The 8,644-nt window shown below is 68.5% G+C and overlaps 1 protein-coding gene across 1 annotated transcript; it reads right to left on the reverse strand.

Moving 5' to 3' along the window:
* Positions 1-2,089: 2,089 nt before the first annotated feature.
* On the reverse strand, positions 2,090-7,128 carry PGLS (6-phosphogluconolactonase). Its single transcript, XM_004484813.5, has 5 exons — positions 5,337-7,128; positions 3,791-3,898; positions 3,471-3,572; positions 3,058-3,198; positions 2,090-2,281 (listed from the first exon to the last, which is right to left on the reverse strand). Exons 1-5 carry the CDS (start codon positions 5,616-5,618, stop codon positions 2,144-2,146), a joined length of 771 nt encoding a protein of 256 aa, XP_004484870.1. The 5' UTR covers positions 5,619-7,128; the 3' UTR covers positions 2,090-2,143.
* Positions 7,129-8,644: the final 1,516 nt, after the last annotated feature.

Below are 8,644 nucleotides of genomic sequence, written 5' to 3' on the forward strand. Positions count from 1 at the left end.
TTCTCCGTCCCCCGGGGTCTTTTCTGACTCAACCTGTTTGTCTCGCAAGAGCCCCCAGGCTCCTCTGGCTCCTGTTACGTGGACCACCTCTTCCAACCTCTGCGCCTGAGGGACTCGCTCTGCCTCGTACCAGGGGCGCGACGCTGGCGCCAGGGAGCGGCTGAGGCTTCTGCCCGTGCTGCGCGTCCTGCTCCCCGGTGCCCCCGGCGCCCCCGTCCCTGCGCGTCCTGCTCCCCGGTGCCCCCGGCGCCCCCCGTTCCTGCGCGTCCTGCTCCCCGGTGCCCCCGGCGCCCCCGTCCCTGCGCGTCCTGCTCCCCGGTTGCCCCCATCCCTGCGCGTCCTGCTCCCCGGTTGCCCCCGGCGCCCCCGTCCCTGTGTGTCCTGCTCCCCGGTTGCCCCCGGCGCCCCCCCCCCCGTCCCTGCGTGTCCTGCTCCCCGGTGCCCCCGGCGCCCCCGTCCCTGCGTGTCCTGCTCCCCGGCGCCCCCGTCCCTGCGTGTCCTGCTCCCCGGTTGCCCCCGGCGCCCCCGTCCCTGTATGTCCTGCTCCCCGGTGCCCCCGGCGCCCTCCGCACCCCCCACCTTTCTGCAGAGGACGCCGTGTCCCTTTTGAACCGTGACGGCCCCTCCGGGTCCCGCCCGTCTCCCCCACACCCCTCGGGCCGGGCCTGCGGCACCTCTGGGAACACCCAGGCTCGTCCCGGCCACTCCCCGCCAGGGCTCTGAGGGCCGGGCCGGCCGCCTGGCGAGCGCCCCCCCCCACGGCGCCCCAGGCCCCGCCTCGCCCCCGAACCCTCAGGAAGCCCCCGCCTCCCTCCAGTGGTGGCGCAGCGCAGCACTCGGCACGGGCGCGAGGGAATGAAGGGGGCGAGTGCGCTTGGCTGAGGTGACCATGGTGGCCGCAGTGCAGAGAACCCAAGCCCCCCAATACCCACCGCCCCCGACACCCTCAGTGGCCACAGCCCGCAACCGCAGCAGACGCATCTTCCCCAGGACTCCTGCTGCGGGTAGCTGTGGCTCAGCCGGGCTGGGGGGGGCGGTGAGAAATGTCCTGAGTGGATCCTGCAGTGTCTCCTTCACATGGTTTTCCTTCTCCCTTCTCCAGTGGCTGGACTGTGCACGTGATGGCTGGAGCAGAAGGTGCCACCTTGGATTGAGGCAGAAGCCACATGACAATAACAGCAGAGCTCTGACGCGGGAGCCCGGCTCCCCAAAAAGTTCACGACGTCGCTACACCAGCCCGGGGTGGGGTGAGGGGGGCTTCTTGCCAGAGGAAGAGCCGAGCCTGCCTTGTGTTCCAGACACCAGTGATGTCTGTGTGCAGCCCTCACTACTGCCCGGGATCGGCTCATTCTTTCACGAACACGCCAGCCCGTGAGCTAAGAACCGGGTGCAACGTGCGCAGAACAGACCGTTACCAGGCCCCAAGGACCCTCAGGGGTGGGGCAGCATCAACAGAACCATCCCGGGGCCACAGGGTGAGAGGTCAAGGCCGTGAGGAAGCGCCAAGGCCTGGAGGCTGCGGGCGGCCGGCCCTGGAAGAGCTGGGGCAGAGAGCACGGACGGGGGCACAGCAGGGCAAGGCCCTGGGGTCACCGGACCAGCAGGCCCCAGGAACGGCTGGGGCCGGGGAGGGGGAGGTGGGGGATGTCCCACGGGACGCCTGGAGCAGGGCGGTCGCTGTGGTGGGGAGGGGGCAGGAGGGGCTGCACCCACGGGGTCCCAGTTTGTTTGTTTTCCCAGCTGCGCCCGGGCTCCGGTTGCCTGCACCTGCGTCGTCCTGCCCACACCCCGCCGCGGCTGCTATCCCGCCCCCCGCCCCCGGCACCTGCCGCTGCCCCCCCTCACTCTCACTTCCACCCCAGGCCGCTGGTTCCTGTGGTTTGGTCCGCGCCTCCGGAGCCAGCACGAGTGGGGGCGCCGAGCACAGTGCCCGCCCACCGAGCCCCGAGGCTGCCGCGCGGAGGCACGGCCTGCAGGGGAGGGGGGCCGAGGGGGTCGCCACAGCGCGAGGCGGGGGCACCCGGGGGGGGGGGTGTCGGCGCCCCAGGGAGGGCTGCGCGCCTCGGTCCACCAAACGCCGGGACGTGAGGCCTGGAGCCACGGTCCTTTAATGCCGGGGCCCGCGCCCCGCCCGCGCCCCGCGCTACAGCGTGGAGTGCTTCTCGACGGGCACGGTGAGCAGCCGGGCGGCCGCCTCGTCCAGCAGCCAGCAGAGCCGCCCCGAGCGCGGCTGCACGCGCGCTGCCGGCAGCGGGTTCTCCTCCTGCGACTCCAGGATGCGCTGCGTGGAGAGGCGGCGCGTGAGGCCGGCGCGCAGGCAGAGGCCAGGGCCCTAGGAGCTGCCCGCGCTGCCCCCAGCCAGCCCTGGGGAGTCCACGGGGAGCCCCCGGCCCACCCTGGGGATGGGGAAGTTGGGGGGGGCTAAGGGCCCCACATGCGGATCCCCCACCCCAGCCCCCACCCCGGGACATCTGCACCCCGCTGTGCTGGCGAGGGCTACCGCTAATTTACTTAAAGAGCATCTTTCAGTTCCTTCCATTGCTTAAGGCAACTAAAACGTTTTCTTAAACCAGCTATTCTTTAAAACCTTGGATACTTTATGTTTTCTCGGCAGTGTTTCTGGAAGTGTACCCCTTCTCGTCTCCCTGACTATCTCTGATTTCTTTTTCTTTTGATTACTTTGCAAGGGGTTTGTCTATCTTTTTAGCTGACTGTTAAAGCTTTTAAAACGAATCATTTCATTCGTTTTTCAAGTTCGTCTATCCCTTTCATTGACTTTTCTTCTTCTGGACTAAAGTGCTTCATTTGTTTATTTTAGTTGCGTCCTATATAATAGTAAGATGTATTTAGTGCTATGAGTTTTCCTCTGAGCGCAGCTTTGGCCTCATCTCATCCATTTCACTTTGTAATCGTTAATTCCTCAGTAGCCCGTAACTGCAGTCTCGATCTCCTCTCTAATCCAAAAATGATACAATTTTCTTGAAATCTAAAGCTTCCACGGCCTCAGGGCAGGGCTGGGACGCCAGGATGTCCTCACTCGCCGCCCTCGACTGTTACCTTCAGAACAGGTGCCTTGCCCTCTCCGGTCGCCACGAAGATGACGGTCCGGGCAGCGTTCAGCACGGGGAGCGTGAAGGTCACGCGCTGTGGCGGCGGCTTTGGGGAGTCGCTGATAGGGGCCACGATCTTCTCCCTCTCCTGGCAGTGTTGGGGGGTCCGGGGTTGGGGCGGAAGGACAACGCACGGTTTCCTGAGCCTCGCGCCGCTGGGCACGGTCCGGGCGCCCCCCTACCCGTCCCAGCCACCCGCGGAGGTTAAGGCCCCGGCTTTGAGATGGATGAACAGGGGCTCGGAGGGTCCCGGGCCGGCAGAGGCCGACTCCAAGCCCGTGCTCAGCCCCGCTCTGCGGGCAGCCCTCCCTCCGGCGGCCACGGGCGGTAGCAGCTGGGGTGTGTGCTGGGGGCGCTCACCTGCAGGAGGGGGTGGTCCGGGAAGAGGGAGCACGTGTGGCCATCTGGACCCACCCCCAGGATCAGGAGGTCGAAAACGGGGACGGCGTCCCCCGGGAAGGCCTGGCAGGGAGACGACGGTCAGGGGGGCTCCCGGGACACGGAGGGAGAAGCGGCCTCGGCGCGGGCCGCCCCATCCGCCACCCACCGGCCGGAGGCTACCGGCTGCCCCCGTCCACCTGCCGGGAGGGGGTCTCAGGAGGGGCTTCCAAGGGGCTGCCCAGGAAGTGCTGGCGGTGACGGGTGGCGGCCCCCCCCTGGGCCCGGCCGGGGGGACGCACCTCTCTCAGCTTCCTGGCGTAATCCTCGGCCGCCTCCTCCACGGGCAGCGCGGGGTTGATGGCGATCACCTGCTTCTCAGGGATGGGCAGCCGGGAGAGCAGGTGGGTCTGCGGGACACAGAGGGGCTGGTCACCGAGGGCGTCGGCCCGTGGGACCACGCGGCACCCTCTGGGCGGGGTGTGAGGTGGGCGCTGCCCTTAGGCCTGACAGTGGGGAGACCGGGCCAGGGGGCCAGCGTCTGCTCCACGCCGCCCAGGTGACGCCGCCCTCAGCAGGACAGGTTCCAGGGCAGCTCGGAGCTGGGCTTCCCCGGGGGCTGGCCGGGGGGCTCCCGGGGCAGGAGGGGGCCCTCAGGCGAGGGCTGGGTCACCCTGGTTCCTTGCTTAAACGGTCCCTGCCTGCCACTGCTTCCCAGCCTGGAGGTAAGGCCCAGCACCCAGGAGGCCCCGCTGGCCCCCGGCGCCCCTCCCGGCCTCGCAGGCTTCCTCTGCCGTCCTTCCTTCCCGCCCACCTGCCTGGGGCCTCCAAACCCTGCAGGCCACCTCCCCCGAGCAGCCCGCCGGGCTGCCGGCCAGCAGCCTGTGCCCTGGAGGCACCGCGCACCGTCGGGGCGCACCCAGCCAGTGGTGGGGGAAGCGCGGAGACCCCTGCCCGGGAGCCCCGCCTCGGACCCGCGGGCTCACGGGAAGCACCTGCAGCCACGGTCCTGGCGGGGATCTGCCTGGAGGGGGGTCTCTCCCGCCCTCGCGGAGGGACCACCGACCCGGACGCCCCCCAGACCCCCCAGGGCCGCAAAGCGCGGAGGTCCCGGGCAGGAGGCGCCGAGGGCAGGCGGGCCGGGGGCGCTCCTGCTCGCCCCCTCCCCGGCCCCGTGCAGGCGAGGGCGCTGCGCCGGCTCGAGGGTCCCCCTGCGCCCCCTGGACGCCCGAGCGACCCCCCCTTTTTCTGTTTGGCTACATTTGCGTTGCTTGTCCACGTGCGACTTTCCTAAGTTTAAAAAAAAAGCAAATTTTTAAAAGTCACGCAAGGCGCGGAGAAGACGATGGGTGGCGCGTGGGACGCGCAGGGTCTGCCCGGGTCAGCCCTCAGCCCGCGCCGCCCCTCCCCCTGGGCCTGGAGGCTTCAGGGCCCGCGCCGGCCGCCCGCGGAGGCGGAAGGGGGAGCCCGCCCCCAGCCCCGCGCGGCCCCCGTGGGCGGCGACGGGCGCGGCCCGCTCGGTGTGGCCCCCCGCGGCCCCCGTAGGCGGCGGTGGGCGCGGCCCGCTCGGTGTGGCCCCCCGCGGCCCCCGTAAGCGGCGACGGGCGCGGCCCGCTCGGTGTGGCCCCCCGCGGCCCCCGTAGGCGGCGGTGGGGCGCGGCCCGCTCGGTGTGGCCCCCCGCGGCCCCCATAGGCGGCGGTGGGCGCGGCCCGCTCAGTGTGGCCCCCCGCGGCCCCCCGTAGGCGGCAATGGACGCGGCCCGCTCGATCTGGGCCCCTGCGGCCCCCGTAGGCGGCGGTGGGCGCGGTCCTGTCGGTGTGGCCCCCCGCGGCCCCCGTAGCGCTCACCCGGTAGAGACCGTACGTGCTCTCGGCGTGCTCGAAGGGCACGAGGCGCTCGTCGCAGAAGCCCAGCGTCCAGTGAGCGAGGCCGGCGGGCCCGGCGACGGCGGAGGGCAGCTCGCGGGCCAGCAGCGTGACGAGGCTGCCTCCCGACAGGCCGAGCGCGAAGCGGGCGCGGGCCCCCTCCAGGCAGCACGCCGCCCGTTGCACCACCAGCTGCGCCAGCGACGCGCCCAGCTCCTGCGGGCTCGAGAAGACCGAGATGAGGCCCGGGGCCGGCGCGGCCATGGCGACGGCGGAGGCGGGGAGGCGGAAGCGCTCCGAGCGGACGCCAGTGCGCTTGCGCGAAAGCTCGCTCGGCCGCGAGATTGTCAGTGCGGCTGCGCAGACAGCTCTTGCCCATGCGCAGTCCAGCCAGTGAAGCCCCAGCAACTCCGGGCGGGCTTTACCGAGCTGTGGGTCTGGTCCTTACGGGGTGGAGCCGGACAGCAGCCAAGGAATGCCGGCAGTCTCTGAGCCTGAGAAAGGCGGGAAACAGACTCTCCTAGCACTTCCAGGAGTGCACCCTTGTCAAAAACCTCGGTTTTAGCTCACTGAGACCCCCTTTGGACTAAAAGATTCATGCAAAAATGTTCACCATTAGGAGACATAGGGAAATGCAAATCCAAAACACTACGAGCTGGGATGAAAGACCAGACAAGCGCTGGCAAGGATGTGGAGGAATTGTAACCCTCGTGCATTGCTGGGGGATGTAAACTAGTGGCAGCTGCTGTGGGAAACTGCTTTGCCAATCCTGAAAAGGTTCAACAGGTAATCATTTGACCCAGCAATTCCACTCCTAGGCATCTAGCCCGGGGAGTTGAAAACGTCCACTCAAAGCCTTGTGCGCGAATGTTCATAGCAGAATTATTCATAATAGCCAGTCAGTGGAAATATTCAACGGTTGAATGGATAAACAAAACCCAAAATACAATGGACTGTTCATTTATGAAATGGAATGCAGTACATGCTACAAAGTGGTTGAATCTTGGAAACATAGTGTTGAGTCTAACAAGCCAGGCACAAAGCCACATATTGCCTGGATCTATCTCCCCTCCCACCCCCTGTGGGGTTTTTTTTTGGCTCACTGTCTGCTCTCTGTGTCCATTCGCTGTGTGTCCTTCTGTGTCCGTATATATTTTTATTTATCCCACCCTCCCCTCCACCATGGCTTGCTTGCTGTCTGCTCTCTCTCTCCGTTCGCTGTGTGCTCTTCTGTGTTTTAGTTTGTCACCCTTTTTTTTATTGCGTCACCTTGCTGAGGCGGCTCTCTGTGGCATGCAGGCGAGCCTGCCTTCACAAGGAGCCTTGGGACTTGAACCTAGGGCCTCCCATACGGTAGACGGAACCCAACTGATTGAGCCATAGCTCAATTTATACTGGTTCTATTTATACAAAATATCCCCAACAGGCAAATCCGGAGACAAAGTAAACTGGGGTTTGCCTGGGGATGGAGGGGCAGCGGAATGGTGACTGCTACAGTTTTTTGAGATTTAAAAAATGTTCTGGAACTAGATCTAGGTGATAGCTGCACAGCCCTACGAATATACCAAAAAGCACTGAACTGTAAACTTGAAATAAGCCAATTGTAGAGAGAAAGCAGAACTGTGGTTCCCACGGGTGGGGGAGTGGGGAGTTTTATGCTAAAACGGTTTGTTCCTGTTTTGGGTGGTAAAATATTCAGGATATAGAGGTGAAAGTTCACAACATTGTCAATGTACTTAATGTTACAGAAATGTGTATTAAAAATGGCTGCGATTGTTATGTTCTATTTTCACCGGAAAAAAGGGGAAAACCTGTGGGGGCTGGCCACGCGTGGGGCACGGCGGCCTGGACTCCCCAGCAGGGGCCCTCCCTGCAGCCCCTGCTCCCTGCCCGGCCCCAGCGCAAGCTGGCCTCCGGGCGTCCTTGGGTGGGGGGGCAAACGCGGCACTTCTCCTTTGGGCAGATACAAAGCAGAGCTCGAGCCCCAGAGGGCCGCGGGGGGAGGGGGCTGGAGGGGGCTGGGTGGGCGCTGAAGGGCCACGCCCACGGAGCTCTGAAAGGCCAAGCTGCAGAGACAGCGAAAAGGGGGTGCCGGGGAGGGGCGGGGCGCCTTAGGGCGCGTGCCGTGCCGCTGGAGAGCGGCGTGCGCGGAGCTGCGCCTTCGGCCGCCGAGGTTAAGTGCGGGGCCCTGGGGACCACACTTCCCTCCTGCCCGCCCAGGGGGGCTTCTGAAGCCGCCACAGGCCGTCAGGCTGCCCCACCGGGAGCCACCGAGGGGCTCCGGCCCCACGGCCCCCCACCGGCCGCCCCCAGCCTCCCCGAGGCGCACAAGAGGCGGCAGAGCTGGGCCCCGGGTGGTCTGAGAGGCAGACCCCGCCTCGCAGGCCCCACCGGAGCCCACAGGCCCCGGACCTCCCCGGGGCGGGGCTGCTGGGTCAGGGTGAGGGAGGGCGCCGACCCCTCCACGCTCGGCCCTGTGGGTGCCCGCCCCGCCCCGCCTCCCCCCCCCCGCGTCTCCCCCTCCACGCTCGGCCCTGTGGGTGCCCGCCCCGCCCCGCGCCCCCCCTACGCCCGGCCCTGTGGGTGACACCCCCCGCGCCCACCCCTCCACGCCCGGCCCTGTGGGAGCCCCGCCCCGCCCCGTCCCGCGCCCTCCCCTCCACGCTCGGCGCTGTGGGAGCCCGCCCCGCCCCCCTCCACGCTCGGCCCTGTGGGTGACACCCCCCGCGCCCACCCCTCCACGCCCGGCCCTGTGGGAGCCCCCCCCCCCCCCGTCCCGCGCCCTCCCCTCCACGCTCGGCGCTGTGGGAGCCCGCCCCGCGCCCCCCCCCGCCCCGCGCCCCCCCCCGCCACGCCCGGCCCTGTGGGTGCCCCCCCCCCCCGCGCCCACCCCTCCACGCCCGGCCCTGTGGGTGCCCCCCCCCCGCGCCCACCCCTCCACGCCCGGCCCTGTGGGAGCCCGCCCCGCCCCGCGCCCCCCCCCCCCTCCACGCCCGGCCCTGTGGGTCCCCGCCCCGCCGCCCCCCCCCCCAGTCCCGTGCCCTCCCCTCCACGCTCGGTCCTGTGGGTGCCTGCCCCGCCCCACGCCCCCCCTCCACGCCCGGCCCTGTGGGAGCCCGCCCCGCCCCGCGCCCCCCCTCCACGCTCGGTCCTGTGGGTGCCTGCCCCGCCCCACGCCCCCCCCCACGCCCGGCCCTGTGGGAGCCCGCCCCGCCCCACGCCCCCCCCCCCCACGCCCGGCCCTGTGGGTGCCCGCCCCGCCCCGCGCCCCCCCCCCCACGCCCGGCCCT

The sequence above is a fragment of the Dasypus novemcinctus genome, unplaced genomic scaffold, assembly GCF_030445035.2.
Source record: "Dasypus novemcinctus isolate mDasNov1 unplaced genomic scaffold, mDasNov1.1.hap2 scaffold_289, whole genome shotgun sequence".
Taxonomy (NCBI): Eukaryota; Metazoa; Chordata; class Mammalia; order Cingulata; family Dasypodidae; genus Dasypus; species Dasypus novemcinctus.

Excerpts from the sequence above, each read along its gene's own strand:
- PGLS (XM_004484813.5), bottom strand. The coding sequence starts at position 5,618 with ATGGCCGCGCCGGCCCCGGGCCTCATCTCGGTCTTCTCGAGCCCGCAG. Across the intron at positions 3,899-5,336 it reads GCACGTACGGTCTCTACCGG|ACCCACCTGCTCTCCCGGCT; the intron begins GTGAGCGCTACG and ends TGTGTCCCGCAG. Across the intron at positions 3,573-3,790 it reads ACGCCAGGAAGCTGAGAGAG|GCCTTCCCGGGGGACGCCGT; the intron begins GTGCGTCCCCCC and ends TCTCCCTGCCAG.